We start from the raw sequence: 27,063 nt of genomic DNA, 5'->3' as shown, positions 1-27,063 counted from the left end.
TTTCATTTCAATCCCAAAGAAAGGCAATGCCAAAGAATGCTCAAACTACCGCACAATTGCACTCATCTCACACACTAGTAAAGTAATGCTCAAAATTCTCCAACCCAGGCTTCAGCAATATGTGAACCGTGAACTTCCAGATGTTCAAGCTGGTTTTAGAAAAGGCAGAGGAACCAGAGATCAAATTGCCAACATCCACTGGATCGAAAAAGCAAGAGAGTTCCAGAAAAACATCTATTTCTGCTTTATTGACTATGCCAAAGCCTTTGACTGTGTGGATCACAATGAACTGTGGAAAATTCTGAAAGAGATGGGAATACCAGACCTCCTGATCTGCCTCTTGAGAAACCTATATGCAGGTCAGGAAGCAACAGTTAGAACTGGACATGGAACAACAGACTGGTTCCAAATAGGAAGAGGAGTACTTCAAGGCTATATATTGTCACCCTGCTTATTTAACTTATATGCAGAGTACATCGTGAGATACGCTGGGCTAGAAGAAGCACAAGTTGGATTTATGATTGCTGGGAGAAATATCAATAAACTCAGATATGCAGATGACACCACCCTTATGGCAGAAAGTAAAGAGGAACTAAAAAGCCTCTTGATGAAAGTGAAAGAGGAGAGTGAAAAAGTTGGCTTAAAGCTCAGCATTCAGAAAATGAAGATCATGGCATCTGGTCCCACCACTTCATGGCAAATAGATGGGGAAACAGTGGAAACAGTGTCAGCCTTTATTTTTTTGGGCTCCAAAAACACTGCAGATGGTGATTGCAGCCATGAAGTTAAAAGATGCTTACTCCTTGGAAGGAAAGTCATGACCAACCTAGATAGCATATTCAAAAGCAGAGACATTACTTTGCCAACAAAGGTCCGTCTGGTCAAGGCTATGGTTTTTCCAGTGGTCATGTATGGATGTGAAAGTTGGACTGTAAAGAAAGCTGATCGCTGAAGAATTGATGCTTTTGAACTGTGGTGTTGGAGAAGACTCTTGAGAGTCCCTTGGACTGCAAGAAGATCCAACCAATCCATTCTAAAGGAGATCAGTCCTGGGATTTCTTTGGAAGGAATGATGCTGAAGCTGAAGCTCCAGTGCTTTGGCCACCTCATGCGAAGAGCTGACTCATTGGAAAAAACTCAGATTCTGGGAGGGATTGGGGGCAGGAGGAGAAGGGGACGATGGAGGATGAGATGGCTGGATGGCATCACCGACTCGATGGACAAGAGTTTGGATGAACTCCGGGAGTTGGTGATGGACAGGAAGGCCTGGCGTGCTGTGATTCATGGGGTCACAAAGAGTCAGACACGACTGAGCGACTGAACTGAATTGAAGAGCCCCTGATTGAAAAGTGAAACTCGCTCAGTTGTGTCAACTCTTTGTAGCCCCATGAACTACACAGTCCATGGAGTGGGTAGCCTATCTCTTCTTGGGGGATTTTCCTGACCCAGGAATTGAACCAGGGTCTCCTGCATTGCAGGAAGATTCTTTACTGACTGACTATCAGGGAAGCCCCAAAACTCCTGATTTCGGTAAAGCCTTCCCATTTCACATGGACTTCATCCAAGTATCACAACATCACTTAGTGATAAGTGCTAAGAGCACTTATACAAGGAACGAGAGGTTGGGAGACAAAAGCTAACATTTTTGAAGCAAAACTCACAAAATTTTAGAGGGCATAAAGATTGACTACCCCAAATTCTTACTTCATTGATCTCAAGGTAAGGCATTGGGGAAGTTCAGACTCAGTCTCAAGTCACCTCTTAAATTTAGTTGAGGACCTACACTATCCAGACTGTCTAAAAAGATACCTGGCCTGGATAGAATATTGGGGCTTTACACAGCAGGAAAGATAGGAGGGATCCGTGTCTGGAGAAGAGGAGAAAAAAAGCAGGAAGAGAAGAAGAGGTGGCTGTCAAGTTCTGTGTTCTTCCTAATTGTGTCCTAAGCTCCATGACAGTCTGTGTCATTAGAATTCTAGTCTTCCATATTAGCAGAAGGCAAGTTAAGATAATCAGAACTGGGTCCATATTAGCAGAAGCCAAGTTAAGATAATCAAAACTGGGTTGGAAGGCTACTAACCTCAACTTCCCCTAACCCGGCTCCATCTCTCTACTTCAACAGACCAAGTGAACTTCAGCTTATGGCTCTTTAACGACCCATACACACACACACCACCACCGCCGCCCCCAACTTTCTACCCCTGGAAAAGGAAAGTCAAAAGGAGAATGCAATGCAAATATAGGAGTTTTCCTATTTCCATGAAATTTTCAGCCGGTTCCCCAGTATCTACTGTACGGGAAAGCGAGAGCCATTTAGGGTATAGTACTAGCCTCAGTCTTGTTTCCTTCCTTTCCTTTGCTATTACAATCTTTCGCTCTGATTTCAGTAAGGCACTCCCCTTCTGCAGGAGTTCTGGTTCTGCAGAAGCTGTCTCACTCCAGAGACACTTTTGTAGGAAGGAGGAACATGTTTTTAAACCAGGAAGAGCGTGAGAACTCTGGGTGAGACTGGGGTAGAGTTATACAGGGTGTGTGTGGGTGTGTGGGTGTGTATGTGTGTGTGGGGGGGTCGCCTCCACAGTCTCCAGGTTTTGGAGTTCGGCCCTGGCGCAGACTACAAGTCCCAGAAACCCCCGCAGTGACCCGGTGCGCCACCGATCCTTCCCCTCACTCTTCCAGACAGTTGAGATAAAGGTTCCATTCAGGGCCCGCTGCGGGTTGGTTTGTTTTGAACGGCGGTGACGGAGGCTGGGAGCCCGGCCGACTGCAGGCGGGGGCGTCAGGAGGCGGATTCCAGCCGTCTTAAGCACGGGGGCGCGGGAGGAGGGGAGCCGGGCCTGAGGGCCGGGAACCGAACGGCGGAGACAGAGCAGGCTGAGGCGATGGAGGGCGACGGGGTGCCGTGGGGCAGCGAGCCGGAGTCGGGTCCCGGCCCGGGAGGCGGCGGAGTGATCCGCGAGCTGTGCCGGGGCTTTGGTCGCTACCGCCGCTACCTGGGGCGGCTGCGGCAGAACCTGCGCGACACGCAGAAGTTCTTCCGCGACCTCAGGGGCTCGCAGCCCCGCGGCTGTCCCTCCTCCCCTGCGGAGGGCGGCGAGGCCGGGCGCGGCCCTGCCGGCGATGTCGCCGCGACCGGGCTGCCGGCGGGTAAGGAGGGCAAGCGGTGACAGAGACGGGGTCGGAGAGGCGAGCCCGGGGGGCGGGCCGCGCCCCTGCCCCAGAGAAACAGGCCCGGGAAGAGGCGGAAAGTGGGAGGAGGGCGGCGTGGCCGGGCCGGGGCCCGGCGGACCGGCTCTCTGAGGTGCCGTGGGAAGGCGTCTCGGGTGGGGGAGGGGGCGCCGGGGACCGGCCGGCGGGGCCGGGGGCGAGGGGCGCCCGAGGCGGGGTTTCAGGAGCGGGCTCGGAGGGACCGGCGGCGGGGGCGGGAGCTGGGGGCCCCCGTTTGGAGGCTGCAGAGGTGGCGCCTAGGAAAGTTACTCTAAGTTCGGAGGTAAGCAGTTGTGCTTAGAGTCCCAGTTCAGGGATGGTGGAGTGGGCGGGGGGGCGGGGGGGTGGATGTAGGATGGGCGGTAGGCAGGGACCCTCAGTACCCAAGGAGGCCAGGGGACTGTAGTGGAGGTTGTGTGTGTCCGCTGTGTGTGCGCGTATGTGTGCATGCTTGATTTTGTATGTGAAATATACATCAATCATGAGGCAACTCTGAAGAAGTAAGGAATATAACTCTAAATGAGGCTGGAATCGCTAAAAGGATATCTTACGTCTGCCACGGTATTTCCAGAGATGGCGGCTTGCGCTTATGGTAAAGTTAGAGAGGGGAAGGATCTCTCTCTTTTTTTTGTCTTGAAACTTGACTTGATTCTCTCTGGCATGTGTTAGAGACCTTAAAGCACTTAAAATCGTGCAGCGTCTTTGATCTTGCCTAATTTCTTGCTTCCTCTTAAACTGCTCTTAGTGGGAACAGGAGGGTTTGTTAACCACTTGGTCTAATTAGGAAATAACAGGTTGGATGGGAGAAAGGACTGGCGTCCCATGTATTTAGATATATTGGGATAACACAGCAAAGAGTCAGTGGATTTCATTCAGTGATTCTCCAGCGAAAATGTGTGCTAAAACTAAAGTAAAAAACATCTATCCTACAGATTGATTGAGTAGGTCTAGTGGGTGGGTCCTAAGAATCTAAACGCAAGCCATCCCAAAGGGATTCTGATGCAGGTGGGCCACAAACACTTTCAGAAACACTGATTTAGAGGCTGACAGCAAATTTGAATATCAGGTGTAGAATGCGTTGAGTTCTTAAACTCTTCAGAGTTTCTGTGTCAGGCCCTGTGTTTCCAAAGTTGCATGTTTAATATCCTAAATTTGTCTGAGACTCCAAAAATGGTGATAAAAATCAGATTCTGATTAATGATATTTCACGTAATTGGCCTGGATGTAGATAAAAGCTTTTATTTATCTCATAGGATACGTGGGAGGAGAGGGATGACTAGCTTTTCTGAAGTTGTGGTTTTGACATCTGCCCATCGATTTGCTGTGGTAAAATGGACCCATAAAGGGGATTGATTTCTTTGAAGCTATTAAAAAACTGATTTGGGTGAGAAGGGCCGATGTTTTCAGATATGAGCCCCAGAATGGGTGCTTTCACCCTCTTCCTCAGCAGTGCTTGCCAGAAACTTTCCCTGCTCAGTTTTTCTTTTATCTTAAAAAACCCTCGATTGCTGTAATTTTACAGCAACTGTTTATTTTAGAATTACTATTGAAAAAAAAGAGTAGATTCACCTCAGAGAGATGGAGGTTTTCAAGGCACATTGGTTGGCTCTTGTTTTCATTCTTTAAACGCCAACTTAAGAAATGCAAATGCACCTTTGTATTTTGCCTCGTTGGCTTTTCTAGTTGACTGCATCATGAACTCATCTTTGCGTATTTAACTCTGTACACCCTCTGGAGTCTGTTCATCCAAAGTAAAAAGTAGGGAAGCGTACAGATGACAGGACAGGGAGCCTTTTGACTTTGTTCCATAAAGTGCTTCCATTAGTTTAGAGTGGAGAGTTTTATCTTTCGAGGTGAAAAGGAGAAATTAGAGAGGTGGCACCTACTATGTATATTTTGGGGGATCTGATTTTCCCTGCTGTTTAAATGATTGTGTTAGAAAGTAGAGGCCATTCCTTAAACGACAACTAGTTCTTGTTCTCTCCCTTTACAGACCATCTCTTTACAAGGTCATGTTCGTTCAAAGATTCTCCACTTTCTTCTGATTAATAGGAACTTGAAATGTCAAGGAAAGGAACACTCCTTGCTTAACCTCATAAACCTCCTGAAAGTTTTAATTGTTTCTGAATGGAAGTGTCTTCTGGGTTGGAATGTAGTATGGTATTTGAGCAATTGAAGATCAGAGACTAAATTTTCATTATTTCACTTTTAACCACAAAAGAGATGGGGAGAACCCCCCCAAATAATTCTTCCTTCTTAATTTTGACAGTTTTTAAATCACTGGGGCAGTGTAAAGAGCATATAACGTATATATACTCGATGTTTTAGAAGTTGAAAAGTAGGTAGAATAAAACTGAAATGAGAGTTGCTTAGCCTGTACAGGAAAAACTGAATTATAAATTGCTTTGATTCAGTTCCTCCTTTTAAAAAAAAAAGCTTTATTTTTTATTTATTTGTTTTTGACTGCACTGGGTCTTCATGGTGATGCCCGGACCTCTGGTTGCGGCGGCTTCTTGTGTTGTGGAGCACGGGCTCTAGGGCACTCGGACTTCAGTGGCTGCGGCACCTGGGCTCAGTTGTGATGCACGGGCTTAGTTGTCCCATGGCAGGTGGAGTCTTTCCAGGCCAGGAATTGAACCCTAGCATTGGCAGGTGGATTCTTAACCACTGGGCCAACAGGGAAGTCCCAGCTCCTCTTTTCTTCCCAAATCATTGGCCTTCTTTTCACTTAACTATGGGGGCTGAGAGCCTGTCTGTTGATTTAGCTCTGTAACAGGGGGTTCAAAGGTAGTGAGATAAAGGCTTTGAGCACTTCTGAAGATAGGCAGAGTGGAGTATTACAAAGTAGCAGAGGGAGAAGTATTTTTCTTATTTTCTGGTCCAGCAGAGTTCCAAGCTATTGCAGTGTATCATAAACCTCTGGATTTTAAGAAGTTGCAATGACTCGAATATATTTAGTTGGAATGCTCTAGTCTGAGCTATATCCTTTCCTCCTGGTTCTGGTCCTTACTGAGTGACCTTATTGTGATTTGCCACAATGTTCTCATCTGAACATGGGGATTATAATAATAGTAGTTGCCTCTGGGGTTGTTGGGAGTTAATATATGTGCTTAGAACAGTACCTGGGAAGGTGCTGTGTAAGTATTAGCTATTAAAGATGGGCACAATAAGGGGGAGAGATGGTATGGACCTAACAGAAGCAGAAGATACTAAGAAGAGGTGGCAAGGATACACAGAAGAACTATTCAAAAAAAATCTTCATGACACAGATAACCACGATGGTGTGATCACCCACCTAGAGCCAGACATCCTGGAATGTGAAGTCAAGTGGGCCTTAGGAAGCATCACTACGAACAAAGCTAGTGGAGGTGATGGAATTCCAGTTGAGCTCTTTCAAATCCTGAAGGATGATGCTGTGAAAGTGCTGCACTCAATATGCCAGCAAATTTGGAAAACTCAGCAGTGGCCACAGGACTGGAAAAGGTCAGTTTTCATTCCAGTCCCAAAGAAACGCAGTGCCAAAGAATGTTCGAACTACCGCACAGTTGCACTCATCTCACACACTAGTAAAGTAATGCTTAAAATTCTCCAAGCCAGACTTTAACAGTACATGAACTGTGATCTTCCAGATGTTTAAGCTGGATTTAGAAAAGTCAGAGGAACCAGAGATCAAATTGCCAATATTTTTTGGATCATAGAAACAGCAAAAGAGTTCCAGAAAAACATCTGCTTTATTGGTTATGCCAAAACCTTTGACTCTGCAGTTCACAACAAACTATGGAAAATTCTTAAAGAGATGGGAATACCTGCCTCCTGAGAAATCTGTATGCAGGTCAAGAAGCAACAGTTAGAACTGGACATGGAACAATAGACTGATTCCAGATTGGGAAATAAGTATGTCGAGGCTCTATATTGTCATCCTGTTTGTTTAACTTATATGCAGAGTACATCATGAGAAACGCTGGGCTGGAGGAAGCACAAGCTGGAATCAAGATTGCTGAGAGAAATATTAATAACCTCAGATATACACAGATGACAGCACCCTTATGACAGAAAGTGAAGAGAAACTAAAGAGCGTCTTCATGAAAGTGAAAGAGGAGAGTGAAAAAACTGGCTTAAAACTCAATATTCAGAAAACTAAGATTATGGCATCCAGTCCCATCACTCCATGGAAAATAGATGGGGAAACAATGGAAACAGTGACAGACTTTATTTTCTTGGGCTCCAAAATCACTGCAGATGGTGAGTGCAGCCATGAAATTAAAAGACACTTGCTCCTTGGAAGAAAAGCAATGACCAACCTAGACAGCATATTAAAAAGCAGAGACATTACTTTGCCGACAAAGGTACGTCTAGTCAAAGCTATGGTTTTTCCGATAGTAATGTATAGACGTGAAAGTTGGACCATAAAGGCTTAGCACCAAAGAATTGATGCTTTTGAACTGTGGTGCTGGAGAAGACTCTTGAGAGTCCCTTGGACAGCAAGGAGACCCAACCAGTCAGTCCTAAAGGAAATCAGTCCTGAATATTCATTGAAAGGACTGATGCTGAAGCTGAAACTCCAGTACTTTGGCCACCTGATGCAAAGAACTGACTCATTGGAAAAGACCCTGATGCTGGGAAAGATTGAAGGCAGAAGGATAAAGGGACGACAGAGGATGAGATGGTTGGATGGCATCAGTGACTCAATGGACATGAGTTTGAGCAAGCTCTGGGAGTTTGTGCTGGACAGGGAAGCCTGGCGTGGTGCAGTCCATGGGATCACAAAGAGTCAGACAAGACTGAGCAACCGAAGTGAACTGATTATTAGTCAATAAACATTTGAGTATCTGGTATGGGAGATAAAGAGTCTAATAAAAACATTGGCCTTGGCTTTGGATTAGTGGAGATCAGTCTTCCCATTCTATATTTTTCTGTTAAGAAAGATAATTATAATTATCAATACTGTGCACCTGTTTGTTTATGTTGAATGAGGACAAAAAGGACTAAGAAAATCTGAACTTGTTCCTCTAGAAAGGTATAATCTTATCACAACCATGTGCAACATATAAAGTGGAAAAATAGCAGAAAGCTAAAGTTAGATTATAAGCCTTTTAAGTGAGTTACAATTCTTAGGCTGTTATAGCTTTTTGCCTTTGGTTCGTGAACAGCTTTGTTTCTGTAGCATCCTTCACCCTCCTTTGGTCACATCTGATGTAAACTGGCTGCCACAATTGAAAGAGAAAAGCATAGTGTACCTATTGATTTAAGAAAAGCTTTTCTTAAGAAACAAAGTTGTTTGTAGTAATTTGTATTGATCTATTTGGAAGAGCTGCCTCAGCATTTCAACATAAGCTTAGCAGAGGTGGTGCTGTAAATGTGATTCTTAGTTATATTACCTTAAATGAAGAAAACCCCATTTCCCCAAGTATATCTAAAACTTTCGCTTTCTTTGTTTTCTTCTGGCATGGAGGCAATATATAGTAGTCAAAAGTTTCAACCACGGTGGTTTTTTGGTTTAACCAATGGGGGAAAAGAAAGAGTAGTCAACTGGGACTTCCCTGGTGGTCCAGTGGTTGGGCTTCCTCTATTTCATTGCAGGGGGTAGGGGTTAGATCCCTGGTTGGGAACTAAGATCCCATATGCTATGTGGCAGCACCGAAAAAAAAAAAAAAAAGGTAGTCAAAAGCAAGCACAGGCATTTGAATCAGATCTGAGTTCCTCTTCTAGTTCAGCCTTTTATTAACTGTGGGACTTAGGGCAAATTACTCCATGGATGGAGGAGCCTGGTGGGCTACAGTCCATGGGGTCACGAAGAGTCAGACACGACTGAGCGACTTCACGACTTTATTAACTGTGGGACTTAGGGCAAATTACTTAACCTATTACGGGCTTCCCTGGTGGCTCAGATGGTAAAGAATCTGTCTGAAATGTGGGAGACGTGGGTTCCTGGGTCGGGAAGATCCCCTGGAGAAGAAAATGGCAACCCACTCCAGTATCCTTGCCTGGAGAATTCCCATGGACAGAGGAGCCTGGTGGGGGCTACAGTCCATGGGGTGGAAAAGAGTGGGACATGACTGAGTGACTAAGCATAACACTTAACCTATTGGATTCTTGGTTTCTTCATATGTCACATGGGAGTAATACAGAATGCCACATCTATTTGAAACATCCAGAACAAGAAAATTTGTAAAGACAGAAAGTAGATTAATGATTTTGCCAGGGGATGAGGAGTAACTGCTAATGGGTATGGGATTACTTCCTAGGGAATAAAAATGTTTTGGAATTAGATAGTGGTCATGATTGTACAACTTTGTTAATGTGCTAGAATTTTATGGTATGTAAATTTTATCTAAATAAGCAAATAGAATGGGAATGATAATGTCTACCTCACAAAGTTGTGACATTTAGAGATCATATAAAGCACATGGCACAGGCGTATAGTTAGCACTAAACACGCGATGTTTGAGTGTGTGTGTGTGTGTATGTACGTACTTGGTGAACATTAGATTAGGAAGTTGACACATGGGGACTGAGGGGAGAATAAGAGGAACAGCAGGAAAGAATGAGGGACAGAACAGTTTTGAGCTGAAGCCAGATTTAGGCCCAGGTCTCTAAGCTCCCAGTTCAGTTCTGCAGCTCCCCTCTTGTTCTTTCCTGCTCTGCCCATGAGACTATAAAATGCACCCTTGCATAGGAGAGATTTTGTTACAAGTGAGTCATAACCCAGGCTCTGTAGCTTGCCATGAAACGGTATTTTACTTCAGTGGGAGATTTTATCTGATTGAGTATAGTGTGACATTACCTACTTAAGCTTCTTATTCCAGTTTCCAGTTCCTTTTCCCCTTCCTAATCTTCTTTGCTAGGATAATCTATTTTCCATGGAATGGGGTAGCCCACTACTAAAAAGGCTTGGATAATTCTGCCTGCTCTTGAAAGAAAAGACATTATTACCTTTAAGATGGTTATCATTTGCAACATGCTTAGTTTAGTCTTAAAAGTCATTTCTGATTTCAGTATGGTTAGTTCTTCAGCCTTGTGAGTAGCATTTAAATAAAGAATGGGTTTAAAATAAAAATTAGTTCTGGTTTTAAAATTTTATTTTGCTCTGTCCACTTTCCAGCATCAGCATTTCTTTCTCCATGCCTCTCTGTCTCACTAGGTTAAGGCAACAAAGAATCTTCCTGCAATAAATGCACTTCTCGAAAGCAGTCTTTTGAAAATAGAGCCTCAAAAAATATGTATTGAAGTAAATTTCACCTTAAAGCTATTGCTCAGTTCCTATAGGCTCTAGATGTATAGATCATGCTTGTATTTATTTATTTGTATAATAACTATGAATATATTTGTCTTATCTCACCTGCTACATTGTGAATTCTTAATGGTAAAGATGTGTTTTATTCATCTTTATTGTATCCCTGCAATGCCTACCATAGTACATAACAGACAAATTAGTATCTGTTAAATCGTTTCCATGTCTGGTAGATTATTGGAATGATGTGTTTTTCCACTTCAGAAGGACATTTTTCCTCCATGAAAGATACACTATTTTGTATATTTGTTCACATTTTCCTGTCTGGTCCCTAAAAAAGAGCAATAATAAGCATTTGATAGATGACTAGTTAGGCTAGAGCTGCCAGTATCCCAAAGAATGAGTTTCATGTCCCAAATAATTAGTTGCGTGCAATATCAGAGCTTCACCATGATATAGGAAATAAATCCTTAGTATTCATTCCCTCGGCAAATCTGTATTAATGCCTAACTCAGTACTGGGTTCAGGACACTCAATAGTGAAGCACCGTCCAAGTAACTGATATTTTTATTTTTAAGTTGAGGTTATGAAAGAAAGAAGGGTTAGCGTTTCATTGTGTATCCTCTGAAGGATTTCTTACACATTGGGATTTCCCGCTTAACCATTAGTCTTTGAGGGCATAAGGATAATGCATATGAGAAGTTCTAAGATTAAATGGTATTGACAAAAACAGGAGTTGAGATGCTTCACTAACTTTGTGACAGTACAGGAGAATTAGCCCCAGTGTATCTTTGATGGAATAACTATAATTGTCTTGTTTGCATGGTTCAGAAGAAGAATGCATTCATGAAGGTTGTGGTTAGAGTGTCTTTCATCTTCATCAGAGCTCACTCACAGGGGAGCCAATGTGAAGAGTGTGAGGTGTGTGGGTGGATGTGGTTTTTTCTCTAACAGTTTTAAGATCTGAGGTGAACTCGCTGTTTACTTTTTGTAGGAAAATAGTTCACGTCTAGGGATGGTCCAGGGAATTTGAAAGGCGTCATTCATATTAAAATAACAAGAGTGTAGAGTCCTTGAGAAAGATACAGCTTTTCTTTTATGACTCTCAGATGTCTGGAGTCTCCTGTAGGATTTTTAGTCTAAGTGTAGGCCACCCCATGCTTGAAAATTGACTGCATTCTTTGCCAAGTGGGGAGTCTGGTAATCTTAGGGATCCTGGAACTTGATACTTTAATAGGACAGATGTAGCAGTGATTGAGATAAGTGCTCCCTTGCTTAAATCAGCCTCTATGAGGAAGTCTCCTCCTAATATTCCTCCAAAAGATTGAAGGCAGGAGGAAAAGGGGGCGACAGAGGATGAGATGTTTGGATGTCATCACCAACTCAACATGAGTTTGAGAAAGCTCCGGGAGTTGGTGATGGACAGGGGAGCCTGGCGTGCTGCAGTCCATGGGGTCGCAAAGAGTCGGACACAACTGAGCAACTGGACTGCGCTGAAGATTCCTCCAAAGGCCACACGAAAACTCTATGAAGGAAGGTTGGTCAAAGCACGGGGACTCCGAATTCGCCGTGGGCCCCTGGTTGAATTGCGCGTGATGTGCGGTGCCTTCTTTTGTGGTGTTTAGTAGGCAATGTGAGTGGTTTGGATGTATCCCCAGCCTGGGGGTGCCATGTGGCTGTGGGAACCTTTTGACCACAAGCCTTTGAAGTTGGGCTTTATAATGTGTTTCTGTTCCCTTGGGGTGGTGTTCTCTGGGCAGGAAGATGGGGAGTAGAACTTGAGGGATTGTTTTGCTTTTCACTTGTTTTATATAAGGCATCAAAACTATCCCAAAGAATAATGAAGCTTATGTATTCATAAAAGCCTTTGATTGTTTAAAAAAAAAAAAAACTCTTAAAAAATGCTTTTATCACTTTTATTTTACTCAGATATAAAAAAAGGTCTAATTTTAGCTTCATCAGATTAAAACTTGAGTGTGTTATTTATGCCAGACAGTTTTTACCCTTTCTGGGTCATATAATGGAAGAGAATTACATTTCCCAGGATTGTTTTGGTGAGGCCAAATTTTCCAAACTAGAGAGACTTAAGGCCATATCATAAAAGCAAGTAGGTAGTGAGACTAATTTGAGTAAAAGCTTTGTGTTTATTCAAATTAGAGGGAGAGTAACTGAACCAATATGGAGTTTACTTTTTAGGAATAGTCTATATGATATACTCTACCAATAACTTTTAATGGGAGCTTCCCTGGTGGCTCAAGATGGTAGAGAATTTGTCTGCAATGCAGGAGACCCAGGTTTGATCCCTGGGTTGGGAGATCCTCTGGAGAAGAGAATGGCTACCCTCTGCAGTATTCTCGCCTGGAGAATTCCATGAACAGAGGAGCCTGGTGGGCTTTAGTCCATGGGGTCACAAAGAGTCAGACACGACTGAGCAACTAACACATATGTAACTTTTAGTATTATGGAAATATGTAGGGGCAAGGAAGGAAGGAAGAACATGGGGGAAGCAGCTAGTAGGAGAGAAATCATTCTTTTGACATGTAAGAACTCCCCTGGGAAGACCTATTTCAGTTTCTCCTGATTGAAGAATTGTGCTCCTCTTCTGGCTCTTACTCCATGAAGAGAAGTGGAGAAGTTCTGCTACTGCAACTTGGAGACATGGCTTGTTAGTCTAAGACAAAAGTAGTCTGTTGGCATATGATACCAAGGAGGCCGGAGCTGCACTGGAGGTGTGTTCCCTACTGCTGAGTAATCAGAAGGCCACTGCAGGCAGTGCAAGCTGGAGCTGCTTCTGGAGGCTTCTAGTTCAGTTAACTGGGTGGTTATAGGTTACTTTCATCAAAATGGGCTTCCCTGGTAGCTCAGATGGTAGAGTGTCTGCCTGCAGTGCGGGAGACCTGGGTTCGATCCCCAGGTCAGGAACATCCCCTGGAAAAGGAAATGGCAACCCACTCCAGTACTCTTGCCTGGAAAATTCCATGGATGGAGGAGCCTGGTAGGTTACAGTCCATGGAGTCGCAAAGAGTCGGACACGACTGAGCAACTTCAGTGGTTCATCAGAGTATCCTGTCCTGGAGTGGGTATTTTGTCTGCCCCTGCTTGGTCTTAAAGACTCGGGTTCTAAATCTGATCCTGAACTTAGATACTTACTTAGATGAGAGCCTTGGACTTCCCAGACTCACAACTGGCATCAGTAAACCATCCCTGGGAGATTGTGGAGACAGGAAGTAATGTACAGGGCAGAAGTGGGGACAGTGAGGAAACTTCTTGTTTCAAGTCTGCTGTTTCTGTATATAATGGACTTTCTCCTGCTGGGTTTTTTTTGACGAGTAGAATTCTGTCTCTCAATCTCTTTTCTCTGAGATCCAGACCTGGATATATTTTGCTGGTTATCCTTTTGGCTTATTTTTTAAATTATTTTGGAATAATTTCAAGTTTATGTAAATGTCACCAGAACTACTACAAAGAGCTCTCATACCCGTGCCATGCAGGCTCCCCAGTTGTTAAGATTTTACTGCATTTGCCCCATCACCCAGTCTCTCTCTGTCTATTATATGTATATATTTTTGTGAACCTTGTGAAAATGAGCTCTTGATAGGTAGATAGCTCTTATCTCCTCTGAACACTTCCAGTGTACATTTCTCCCAAACAAGGACATGCTTTTACATATTAGCATTTGCTATTGTTCAGCTGCTTGGTTGTGTCCCACTCTTTGCGACCCCATGGACTTCAGTATTGGGGACTTGGAAGCACTCCAAGCTTCCCTGTCCTTCAGTATTTCCCAGAGTTTGCTCAAACTCACGTCCATTGAGTCGATGAAGCTATCCAACCGTCTCATCTTCTCTCACCCTCTTCTCTTGCCTCAATCTTTCCCAGCATCAGGGTCTTTTCCAGTGAGTAGGCTTTTCACATCAGGTGGCCAAAGTATTGGAGCTTCAGCTTCAGCATCAGTCCTTCCAATGAATATTCAGGATTAATTTCCTTTAGGATTGACTGGGTTTGATCTCCTTGCTGTCCAAGGAACTCTCAAGAGTCTTCTCCAGTGCAATTCAAAAGCATCAGTTCTTCAGCACTCAGCCTTCTTTATGGTCCAACTTTCACATCCGTACATGACAACTGGAAAAACCATAGCTTTGATTATAGGGACCTTTGTCAGCAAAGTGATATCTCTGCTTTTTAATACTCTTTCTAGGTTTGTTACAGCTTTCCTTCCAAGAAGCAAGTGTCCTTTAATTTCATGGCTGCAGTGATTTTGGAGCTCATGAAAAAATCTTGCATTTTTTCCCCACCTATTTGCTATGAAGTGATGGAACCAGATGCCATGATCTTTGCTTTTTGAATGTTGAGTTTTAAGCCAGCTTTTTCACTCTCCTCTTTCACCTTCGTCAAGAGGCTCTTTAGTTCCTCTTCAGTTTCTGCCATTAGAGTGGTATCATATGCATATTTGAGGTTGTTGATATTTCTCCCAGCTTATCTTGATTCCAGTTTGTGATTCATCGAACCTGGCATTTTGCATGATGTACTCTGCCTATAAGTTAAATAAGCAGAGTGACAATATACAGCCTTGTCGTACTCCTTTCCTAATTTTGAACAAGTCCTTCCTTCCATGTCCTATTCTAACTATTGGTTCCTGACCAGCGTACAGGTTTCTCAGGAAACAGATAAGGTGGTCTGGTATTCCCATCTCTTCAAGAATTTTCCACAGTTTGTTGTGATCCACATAGTCAGAGGCTTTCACTGTGATCCAACGAATGTTGGCAATTTGATCTCTGGTTCCTCTGCCTTTTCTAAATCCAGCTTATATGTCTGGAAGTTTTCGGTTCACGTGCTGCTGAAGCCTAACTTGAAGGATTTTGAGCATAACCTTGTATTTCAGCCTGCAGCTCCCTAAATCAGGAAATCAACAATGAGTCAGTAGTACCATTCAGAGTACAGACCCCATTTAAGTTTTGCCAACTTTTCCAATAATCTCGTTTTCTTTTTTTTTATGTTCAAAAAGTTGGATTTTCTTTTATTTTCATAAATGTGTTAATTTTTATTTTTTTTCCCTTTTTTATTTTTTATTAAATTTATTTATTTTAATTGGAGGTTAATTACTTTACAATATTGGATTGGTTTTGCCATACATCAACATGAATCCGCCACAGGTGTACACGTGCTCCCCTTCCTGAACCCCCCTCCCACCTCCCTCCCCGTACCATCCCTCTGGGTCATCCCAGTGCACCAGCCCCGAGCATCCTGTATTCTGCATCGAACCTGGACTGGTGATTCGTTTCTTATATGATATTATACATGTTTCAATGCCATTCTCCCAAATTGTCCCACCCTCTCTCTCTCCCACAGAGTCCAAAAGACTGTTCTATACATCTGTGTCTCTTTTGCTGTCTCACATACAGAGTTATCATTACCATCTTTCTAAATTCTATATATATGTGTTAGTATACTGTATTGGTGTTTTTCTTTCTGGCTTACTTCACTCTGTATAATCGGCTCCAGTTTCATTTTTCTTTTTCTTTTTTATCCAGGATCCTGTCCAGGAGCACGTTGCATTTAGCTGTTAATGTCTCTTCAGACTCACTGTGGACAGTCTTTTGGCCTTCCCTGGTATTTATATCTTTGACAGGTTTAAAGAGCAGGCTTTACATTCTATGGGGTGACCCTTAGCCTGGATTGAGCTATTCCATGAGTAAACTCAGGTCACGAGCTCTCAGCAGGATCAGGCACAGAAATGATGTGATGTATAGTCATTACCCAGGGGTGCATGATGTCTATCATCCACCGTTTTTAGATGTTAAACTTGATATCTGGTCATGTCAGTGCCCTTTACATTTCTTTATCTTCAAGTCACTGTTCTTCCTTCTCCAGTTGCTTAGTCTTTTGTGGGAAGGTGTTCTAAGATTTCAGTGATAATCTTGCTCCTGAAGGTGCCTCCTACTACTGGACCTAGCGTCCATTGACAACCCACTTGCCTCAGTTGAAGGAAATGGCAGTCCACGCCAGTACTCTTGCCTGGAAAGTTCCATGGACAGAGGAGCCTGTTGGGCTCCAGTCTGTGGAGTTGCAAAGAGTGGACACGACCGAGCCCAGGCCGTACACCTGCCTCAGTGGTGGTGTTTGACATGTTTAACATGACCTGGCCTGTGTTTCCTCTGTGTGTCTTAGTGTTTGGGATGGAAGAGCTTTCCTTTGCCACTGTTTGTTTATTGTTTATACCAATGTGGACTTCTGAAATTTTTCAATGGACTTTAATTTCTTATTATTATTTAACAAATGTTTTCATGCGTAAATTGTCCCCAGTCTGGTCAGTAAGCCCTGCTTTGGGCTGGTTCCTGTGTCTCTGTAACACATTCCCACCATTGGATCATTCTTAGTGGTTCGTAGCTGAGAGATGCTGCCTTCCCTCAGTGAAGTGTGGGGTTGGCTTCCTAGGGAGCTGCTTCTGCCTCTGCATCCCATGAATCACAGTTCCAGCTGCCTTTCTGCTCCCTCTGCAGCGTGGCCAGCCTCAGGAGCACTTTCTCCTGGAATGGAGCTTGTCAGCAAGCTGCTGAGTGCGCTCTCTGGGCTTCGTGTAGCTCCCAGGAGATCCAAGTCTTCGGCCGGGCGGTGGGGGGTGTTGCGTCCCTCTTTCCAGGTGCAGTCAGGTCTGCTTTTCACACTATTCAGGATCTCCACGTGGCCACCAGGTAGGATGACTTGACGGCGTTTCTGCCTGCTTGACTCTCAGCTGCCAGGAGCTTTGGCTGCTTGAGCACGTTTCCGTTACCCATCCATAGAAACCGTCCCTTTCAAGCAAAATGCTGTGTATTACTTGATCCTGACAATTCTGAAACCCAGACTACCTAAGCATGTGTTTTCCTTAAATGGGAATACCTCCTCTGTAATTCAGAATCCTTTAAATTTAGCTGAAGGTCAGAGAGCTTGTTTGGAAATGATAAATGTTTCTTGGCAGAATTATTTCTCTCTCAACTCCTGGGGTTTTTTTGTAGCTCAGTACTTTGAAGCTTGTAGTAGAATTGACTGTAGTAGAAGGACCGATTCATTTCTTGACTTAGGATTTGTCCTTTACTCTTGGCGCATGTAGTTAATAAGAAATAAAACATTACTACTTATTTGTGTAAATGCAAATTTGTGTCACTGATTACTTCAGTGACTTATAAAATCTTTTGTATTTCAGTCACAGAGAGGACTTCAAGTTCAGTATTAAAGGTGACGTAAAAAAATTTTACCAAAGGAAGGAAATCCTTGGATATCAGGGACAAGTATTGCAGTCGTAACTCTGCTGAGACCTGAATTGACGCTGAAGCCCTGGCAACCTTAGAGTTGCAAGAATAGGAAGCAAAGATAGAGTTCCACTTCATTCACTCCATACGGCCGCCCCTCTTTGGCTGTGGACTGTGCCTTACTCTGGCCTTCACTCATATCATTGATTGGGGTAGAACACAGGCAGGAAGGAGAATGTGTTGCTCTAAATCCACTACGGTAAGTCCCCTCCCTACACATTCTGTTCTGAGAGTGTGTTCGTAGTCCAGTCTATTTGTAAGTCCAACAAAGTTAGCCTAGGTACCTAACTAACACAATTGGCTATATAGTACTTTAATACATCTATATAATACTTTTCACACAATACATAAAAAACAAACACAAAAAATAAGTCATTTTTGACAATTAAAAACCATTCAGTTTTATTAATATATATTCATTTCACGTATAGTTGAAATCTTTTACAGTTCATTGTGTTGATTAAAATGCAAATTACAGGCTCTCAGAAACATGTGACTTAATGACGGTTATGATTTCTGTGATTTACAAAATGGAGGCTAATCATTTAGTAAGCATGGATGTACATTAACTACAAGTAAAAAAGTCATTTTTAATGTTACAGTACGGCATATTGAAAAGTATGGTACAACAGCTGGCATATGGGCTGGCGTCGAGTGAACAGGCGAAAAGAGTTGCTGACTGGAGGAGGGACGGGGTGGGGGAGATGGTAGAGCTGAAGGGTCGTCAGCGACCGGAGACAGAACAAGCTGCAGTTTCGTCACGCCTGACGATTGTGGCTCGGGTTCTGGTGTCTTGCTGGATTCTATTCTATCTACCCTCTTGAAAAAACGACCCAGTGGTGTCTGGATAGTGGCTCTCCTTTTTTTCTCATCATAGATGACACAGTGGCAGTGGTTTGCGTTCTGAAGGGCTGCTGCGGTCTTCGTGTACTGATACGTTCGGCTCCCACGCCTCAGAAACTGACAGTGCCGCCTCAGACAGAGCTAACCTAGGCGACTGGGCGTGGAGTGCGTGTTCTCTCTGACGGTTTGCAGCTCTACTCCAAAAACAATTTAAACGAACTATCTCCGCTAATGGGTCTCTAGATACATCAGTTGTTCCTAGCATTACTTCCCCACTCTACCTTAACTTCAACCCAAAGGGTAATACAGACTAACTGATGAGGGGACTAATAAAAGTTCCTCTGAAAAGTACCTACTTTTTTTTTTTTTTTTTTAAGGAAAGGGACCCTAAGAGCTCTTAGGTAGAATAACAAGATTTTAAAAAAGCGTTCACCACCGAGCGGTCATACTGTCTTTTTCCTCCAAGCTTTGTTCCTCATGGTCTTGGGCAGTTTTCATAAGGAATCTCTCAGTCTGTTTTTAATTGGGGTCCTGCAGCTACTAAGTTGTGTTTGACCCCACATAGGGAGAAAGTGTGGTGTAGGGGAGGGGTGTAGCGGGGAAGGAATTTCTCCTCTACCCTCTTATCTCCACCTGGGCCTAAGAATTAAACTGACATTAAACAGATAAGCAGGAGAAGAGCGTAAATACACTGTTAAATCTTATCTGTACGTGGGAGTCCTCAGAAAAAAATGAAGACCCAAAGAAGCAGAGTTGTGCTTTTATATACTGAAATTGGACAAAGAGAAGTAAATTACGAGAGGTGACAAGACAAAGGGGCTTGGGCTAGGGCAGTTAATGGTGGGAAAGTAACTAGGAAGACACTGGTTAGTTTAACAAGACTTATTTGTACAGACTTTTCTTGACCTCGACTCCGATAATAAGAATGTTGCTTTCCTCTGTTATAGGGAGGACATCTTCCCAGTGAGGATTTTATTTCTGGCTTTCAGGAAGATAAAAGGGAGGTCAGAGTGCCCTTCTCATACCTGCTGTTTGTTCAGTGCCTTTAGCTCAAAATCATCCTTATGCGAAAGAGGCCTTTTGGGGGATGGTATATTCTGCCACCCTTCACAGACATTGTTTACCATGAGGTATTCACCTGGCCCCCTGAGACCTAAAAACAGCTCCTGCTCCGTCCTAAATAAATAGAGAAACATGGCTTCTTTTTTGTTCTGTTTTGCCTTTTAAGTTACTGCTTCCTCTTCTGTAAATGAGGATAGTAACAGTTTGTCTCTGGTAGGATTATGAGCATTAAATGAGCTGAGGCAAATAAAATGATGTACTTAGAAAGGGCTCAGTAAATATTGTGGGGGAGGAAAAATAATTTTCCCTCTACCCTTCTAGATTTTTGTCTTTTATAAAAAGACAGACTAATGAGGGGAAAACGACAGATGTGTACACATAGGAGCTACCCAGGAAAAACTAAGTAACTCCGAAATGGCGCAGGCCAATACCTGAAATACCGTCTCTAGCTAAAGATGAAGCACGCTGGGGTGGGGTGAGGTGAGGTGGGGGAGTCAGTTATCGGTGGTTATCAGGAAAAGCACACTAAACAGGGGTAAGGTTGTTAGGCAGTTTAAAGTGGTTGCCTTCTGCATTGATAAGAGTTTCTAGACATTTCGAGTCTTCCTCCTATTCGTGAAACTGGAGGAATATACCCCTACAAATGGGAGATTTCCCTTTTAAGTATAAATGTCTCTTAGAAAAAGTAACTTCTCAGTTTTCGGAGCTTAACCTGTGTCTGCTAGTTCTTAAAAATAACCTCAAAGTAGTATGTCAAAGAGGCATATTTTGGGATGATATGTTTTGTTCCCCTTCATTATCTGATACAGATAAACAAAATGCATTGCTGCTTAGCTGCTCCTTCTTGTATTTGAAACATTTGTTAACCAAGATAATCTGTATTTAAGAATCATAAAGGGAAAAAAAATGTTTTGGCTTTTAAGACAATTTGCTTTGAATTTTCCTGCAGTCAGAGTCGGCAGGGTTAATGTGTTCCAGCTGAGAGGCCTGCTGTTACCTTCTGGCAGTCCCATATGCAGATGCCGTTATATTAATTACAGTAGAAAACATGATTAACTCAAAAGTCCTTAACTGTCAGTGAAGCAGCTGCTTTAGCTCTGAAGCAGGTTTTCTTCCTCCTTCCTCCTGTCGTTCTCCCGTTTTTCATCTCTTTTTTAGAGAACTGCTGAGACTGCCCAGGAGGCCCTCAGAGCCCCCGGCTTGCTCCGTCACCTTTTGATCTGCAGCTGTAGCAGTCCAGGGGAGCTCTCCTAATTAACTTCACGTCTCGTTGAAAAACAACCAGACAACTGCCTGGCCCCCTCAGTTATTTTTCTTTCAACAGTTAAAACCTGATGGAATCCTGGAATTTTGGAACTGGAAAGGATGTTAAAGATGATCTAATCCAGCTCCCTAGTTCACAGATGAGAAATCCGAGGCCGAGAGAAACAAGTGGATTGCCAGAGTCACAGGGCCAGTCGGCGGTGAGGCCCCGGGTCAGAGCGCCGCCCCGCCGGTGCTCTGCCCACCACCCTGCTATGCTCCACGCTCACCAGACCATTTGCCAAGGGGAGCGAGGAGTGGAACCCTCTAGTTTCAGCTTCATTTTTCTCCATGCTCTCGTTCAAATCTTGTAGACACATTGAAGAGCAATGAAAAAAACTAAAGATTAGTGGGAGAAGTGAAGAGCTTGGATAATGATATATTGAAAACCAGATGGAGATATCCATATTGAAGACCTTTTCTCTGTCTAGTAAGTTGCACACACAACCCTAGCAAAGCACCTGGAAACGAAAATTCGAACTGGACTCACTGTCAGCCCCCTCTCCCATTGCACTGGCCGACGGTTGTTTGACTCCAGCGAGTTTATTTATAGTGACCGTTTCTGTCACTGCAGAGATGGAGGTGTGATACTTTGGGTCAGATGAATAATGGGTGTGTCTGCTGTGGTTTTGGCCAGTGCCACATGGTTTACTGGTTTTCCTATAGTCTCCGAGGTGTTGAGATCTCTCCCTTTGGTCCTGAAAAATGGTTGGTTAGTTTTCGTTCTCTGTTACCCACTCTCCTGGCAGCAGCAGTAGTCACAAAACTCATTTAGACTCACTGTTGTTACTATGGACCAGCTTTTCTTGTGGGCCCTATGAAGGGTGTTGCTATGAGCTTACTTGGACAGCCACCTGAGCTCTGACTGGAGAGAAAGGAAGTAAGGTGAGAGCGGATCTAGCAGGAGCCCTCGTGCTCAGGCAGAGCCTGGGGGGTAAATCCTGCAGCTGAATGGGGAAGTCCTGTTCTGCTGTCCGCCTCTGCTCTCCATGTTGAGATGAAGGGCGTTTTTAGGAATGACGCTTGCTCCTATACTATTCATGGTCCTGGACTGTTCATCATATTACTGGATTTTTCTGAGTACTTAGTAGAGCCACTTACAGTTTTCTGTAGACAGTTCTCAATGAGCAAACAAATAACAAAACATTTTTTAGTCATTGCGTTGGGTATTGAGGATACAGAGAGAAATACGATGGTTCTTCCTGCCTTTGGTAATTATAAACGTATGACTAGAATAGTCTGAAGAGGTGAGCAAGATTTGCCGTCCCAAAATGTGTCTCTTTGGTATGAGAATTAGTTCAGGCTTGGCTGTTTTAAAGAAACAAAAAGCTCAGCAAGAGTTGTTATCTTCCTCACCTTAACTGCCTAAATGAATTTGTATAGAGGGCCTATCACCGGAGCTAGCTACAGTGTAGTATGAACTCGGTGTCAAAATTTTCTCTATGTCCGGTTGTTTCTGGATGGCCCAGCAAACATTTGTTTACCAAACGTTTACTCTTCTGTGAATTGCCTTGTTTCTCTTTGAAGACCCAGCCCCCTGCCCCCTCTCTTTGTTCCAGGATAACGTATGTATCTCATTTAACCTGTCTTTTGAAACTCTCGTGTTCAGATTCCTCATGTGTGTGTAATTAAATTTAAATTTCATTTTCTACTGTTAATCTTTTTCATGTCAATTTAATTCTTAGCCCCAGCCAGAGGAAACTAAAAGGGTAGAGGAAAATTGTTTTTCCTCCTTGACAACTGTAGTAAATTCTGTTTCGTTGTCAGTGAGGTACGGAGGGACTCAGGACTCCTTACTTGCTGAGTTGTCACACACGCAAGGGTCTGTGTCCCCTTGCTTTTAGTTTGTAAGTCAGAAATTAGACCAGTTGTCTGGTGTTTTTCCCTCGTGCTTAATAAATGCCTTGCATAGAGTTGGGCCCTCAGTTAATGTTTTGCTTCTCATCTCTCCCAGGAGAATAGATTTCCGTGTTTCAGTGTCTCGTATTGCTGGTGTGCTGGTGTGCGCTGGTGTGCTTCTGCTGACCAGGTGACGTACTTAACAGGCAGACATGAAAGGAAGAGCGTAATGAAACGCGTAAAGGGGTCTGAGTGAAAGCCAGCTTCTTTAAATCTTTTGCTGCCATTTGTTGGAGAGAAGATTTAAAATAGTTTGTAGCAGGATAGGTAGAGTTGAGGGGCTTCCCTGGTGGCTCAGTCAATAAAGAGACCACTTGCAATGCAGGAAACCTGGGTTTGATCCCTGTGTTGGGAAGATCCCTTGGAGAAGGGATAGGCTACCCACTCCAGTATTCTTGGGCTTCCCTGGTGACTCAGATGGTAAAGAATCTTCCTGCAATGTGGGAGACCTGGGTTCGATCCCTGGGTTGGGAAGATCCCCTGGATGAGGGCATGGCAGCCCCCTCCAGTATTCTTGCCTGGAGAATCCCATGGACAGAGGAGCCTGGCGGGCTGCAGTCCATGGGGTTGTAGAGTTGGACACGACTGAAGGGACGCATGCAGGTAGAGCCAGAGTGGGACAACCTTTTAAATGAATCTGGCCTCTCTTGCTTCAATTACATAAAATAAATAGCTTAAGAATGGTTTAATGCAGCTCATGGTTACATGACTAAAGCAAATACTGTTTCAGTTGGTGCCACCCTAAATTTTAATGAAGATATATGTATTTAAATGGCTTCAAATACAGATCGGCTTTCTAACAGCCTAAGAACTGTGTGTCTGTGCCTTTCTGAACAAACACGAAGTTGCCTGAATCTTAGACTTGGGCAGGCACTGTCACTGAACAAGTTGGGGAGTGATTGAGTTTGGAATCGGAGAGTTCCAGTCAACAAATTTCTGGTTCCTTTTCCCAATTAGAAGTTCTCATGCTTTAGGAAGCCTTTTTTTTTCTCTTGAGTATTATATGATCTGTTTTGTGGAAGCTTGCAGTATAGATGAGTGTATCCTGGAAAGATATTTCTGAGATAGATCAAATCTTCCTTGATTTGCTTGGATTTTATCCTAACAGGTAGTCCTTTCCCCTTTGTCTTACTTGGGGTCTTGTCTTCCATAAACTGAAAGAATATGATTTGATTAGAGATACTGATCTTAATTAAGCATTCAGTGTTTTAAGAAAACAAATGACTTGGAGCTGGGATGCTGTTACCAGCTATCAGAGAAATGAACCGGAAAAGATTCTGTGCTTATGCACACTCAAATAACATTTTATTTCAATGTATGTGTGTTAAAAGACTACACACATTTAGTTACAATAAAATATGTTATAAATAAGGAAAATAAACTGCATGTGGTAGAGTCATTTTAAAGAACCTTTCTGTGTTCGAGTATTAGGTTTTGTGTCACAAGGAAGGTTTTTATTTTGATTTGTGTTCAGTCCTTGCGGGCTTCCGAGGTAGCGCAGTGGTAAAGAATCACCCTCTCAGTGCAGGAGACACAGGAGATGTGGGTTCTATCCCTGGGTTGGAAAGATCCCCTGGAGTAGGAAATGGCGACCCACTCTGGTATTCTTGTCTGGAAAAGTCCATGGCTGAGGAGCCTGACAAGCTACAGTCCATGGTGTCGCAAAGAGTTGTACGTGTCTGAGCATTAACGCACGCGTTCAGTCCTTGGACTCACGTCCCAGTAGCATAGTCTTTTCTGGTTTTGTCAGTTTAATGTCCTTTGATTGAGTCCTTGTAAACTCCTTAGGCTGTCCCTCCACTGATTGAAACCGGGTCAGGAAGGGGAGATTAGGTCACTGCCACGAAATTTCTGGAAAGAAAGAACTGCTCCGGGGGTGAGCCAGAGAGGGGACTCCTGTGTGATATTTGAGAAACTTTTCCTTACTGGGATGTTTTTCTGGTATCTCCTTCCACCAAGAGCTTCCTAGAAGTTTCTTTTCTAGGAGGCTGCCATCTAATGGGATCTCTGTGTCAGTCTCTGTCTGCCCCTCCTCACTCTTCTCTCTGTACTCCTTTCTCCTTCCACCCCCGTCCCTGCCCAGGCCAGCTGAGCTGCATTTCCTTCCCACCCAAGGAAGAGAAGCGCCTCCAGCAGATGGTGGACTGCCTGCCCTGCATCTTGATCCTCGGCCAGGACTGCAGTGTCAAGTGCCAGCTGCTGAACCTGCTCTTGGGGGTGCAGGTGCTTCCCACCAACAAGCTGGGCGGTGAGAACTGTAAGCTTCGGCGCCTCCGCTTCACCTATGGGACTCAGACTCGGGTCAGCCTGGCGCTCCCTGACCGGTACGAACTAGTGCACACGCTGGCTGCTCACCAGGGCACCTGGGAGACCGTCCCTGAGGAGGACCTAGAGGCGCGGGAGGACAGTGAGGATGCTGCCCGCGTTCTAGCCGAACTGGAGGTGACGATGCGCCATGCTCTCTTACAGGTACCGGTCTCGTCCTTACATGGGTGCACTCGTAGGCACCAGTTTCATTGTACCTGAGCTTTCTCAGAAAGTAGTTTGGCAGTGTGTACTGTGGGCTCTGAGCATCAGCAGATAGAGTCAAAGGAACGTGATCTAGGAAGTTGAAAACCAGACAAGGCTGTAGCAGTGCCCATCCCTGCCTCTACTGCTGTGCTGCAAGGCCCTGAGCAGTTTGTCTAATCCCTTTCTAAAACTGAAGAATATGATACTTACATCTCAGCCTGCCTTTACAGAGAGAGGATCAGGGTTAGAAATCCTTTTTCATTTCTTAGCAGGAAGGCGTGACTAGAATTGTCTCTAGCCATCCCTTTCTAAAAGGAACATATGATTGACATTCTTACGGAATTGAAAATAAGTGAAGAACTTATGAGTTTTTTCTTAGATTTGCCATCAGTTCAGAGAAGGCAGTGGCACCCCACTCCAGTACTCTTGCCTGGAAAATCCCATGGACGGAGGAGCCTGGTAGGCTGCAGTCCATGGGGTCGCTAAGAGTCAGACACGACTGAGCGACTTCACTTTGACTTTTCACTTTCATGCACTGGAGAAGGAAATGGCAACCCATTCCAGTGTTCTTGCCTGGGGAATCCCAGGGACGGGGGAGCCTGGTGGGCTGCTGTCTGTGGGGTCGCACAGAGTCAGACATGACTGAAGCGACTTAGCAGCAGCAGCAGCAGCAGCCGTCATTTACTAAGTGAGCCAGGTCATGTCTCCTACTTTCTAAGGGACTTCAGAACATGAGGACAGATCTGGCTCAAATAGAGAGATCCTATCAACTGAAGAATATGTCTGTTTCTCTCTTGAAGTAAACTCCCGAAGAGGACACAGGTCTTGTGGCATTTCCTAAAAGATAATATTATCTGTCTGGTATTTATATCTCTACCTAGGAAGGACTTGTCTCTTGTGCAAGACTTCCTTTGCTACTGTATAGCTAGGACTAGACTATTTATTAGACCAAAAGGTGACAGGCACAGCATGTGAATGTGTCAGGAGCATGGGGTTGGGCAGAGAAGGTGCCTATGTCAAGGATCAGAAGCTGGCAGGAATAAAAGAAGCAGACATTCTCAGAGAGTTTGTCACCTTGATTAGCTGTGCCAGGAAGGAGGGGCTCGTTTGGCAGGACTTGGAGAGCACTTTCTTCTTCGCTTCACCTACTCCTGTTCTGGAAGGTTTGGTCTCTCAGTCAGTGCAGTGAGGCCTTTGATTGTGGCTTTGGCTTGTGATTCTCTGGAGGTAGAAACTGTCGTCTCATTTCTTTCCAGAGTCCAGTTGTCTTTTATCTCAATAAATGCTAGAGGGATTTAGTATACAAACCAGCATTTTCTCTCAGCTCAGTTTCACTGGTGGCTTTCCTCTGTGTTCAGACCGAGAGCGTGCACTTCTTAGCTCCAAGACAATGCGAGAGTTCTCGAATGACTCTGGCTGTGACCCTTGTTTATTGACTGAGCCTGCTCAGTTGACTCATAAGCTTTGTAAGTGTATGATCCAAGCACAGTCTATAGTATTCTGTTCTGGTCTAGTTACTTCAGTTTCCAAGAGCTCAGTGGTTTTCAAACTTTTTTAGATTTTAATTCATGCTCAGAAATAGCATTTTATTATTAGGACCGAGTACATATATACATGTGTGCATTTGGAATAAAGTTCCATGAAACAGTACTTTAACTTCTTGCAAAATACACTGATATTTTCTTCTCTATTCTATTTGACTTCATTTTTTTGAAAAATGATAGC

At 43.8% G+C, this 27,063-nt stretch overlaps 1 protein-coding gene across 1 annotated transcript in view; it reads left to right on the top strand.

Annotated features, from left to right (window-relative positions):
- The first annotated feature begins 2,699 nt into the window (after positions 1–2,699).
- DSTYK (dual serine/threonine and tyrosine protein kinase) overlaps positions 2,700–27,063 on the top strand; it is a 51,762-nt gene continuing 27,398 nt past the window's right edge. Inside the window, exons 1-2 of the mRNA XM_027564272.1 lie at positions 2,700–3,147; positions 24,911–25,296. Coding sequence (XP_027420073.1) covers positions 2,883–3,147; positions 24,911–25,296 — 651 coding nt within the window. The 5' untranslated portion in view covers positions 2,700–2,882. The remainder of the gene's footprint in view (positions 3,148–24,910; positions 25,297–27,063) is intronic.

Source organism: Bos indicus x Bos taurus, chromosome 16, assembly GCF_003369695.1.
Source record: "Bos indicus x Bos taurus breed Angus x Brahman F1 hybrid chromosome 16, Bos_hybrid_MaternalHap_v2.0, whole genome shotgun sequence".
NCBI classification, from domain to species: domain Eukaryota; kingdom Metazoa; phylum Chordata; class Mammalia; order Artiodactyla; family Bovidae; genus Bos; species Bos indicus x Bos taurus.
Note: the sequence above shows the minus strand (reverse complement) of the source record. Positions and strands in the feature narration are given on the sequence as shown.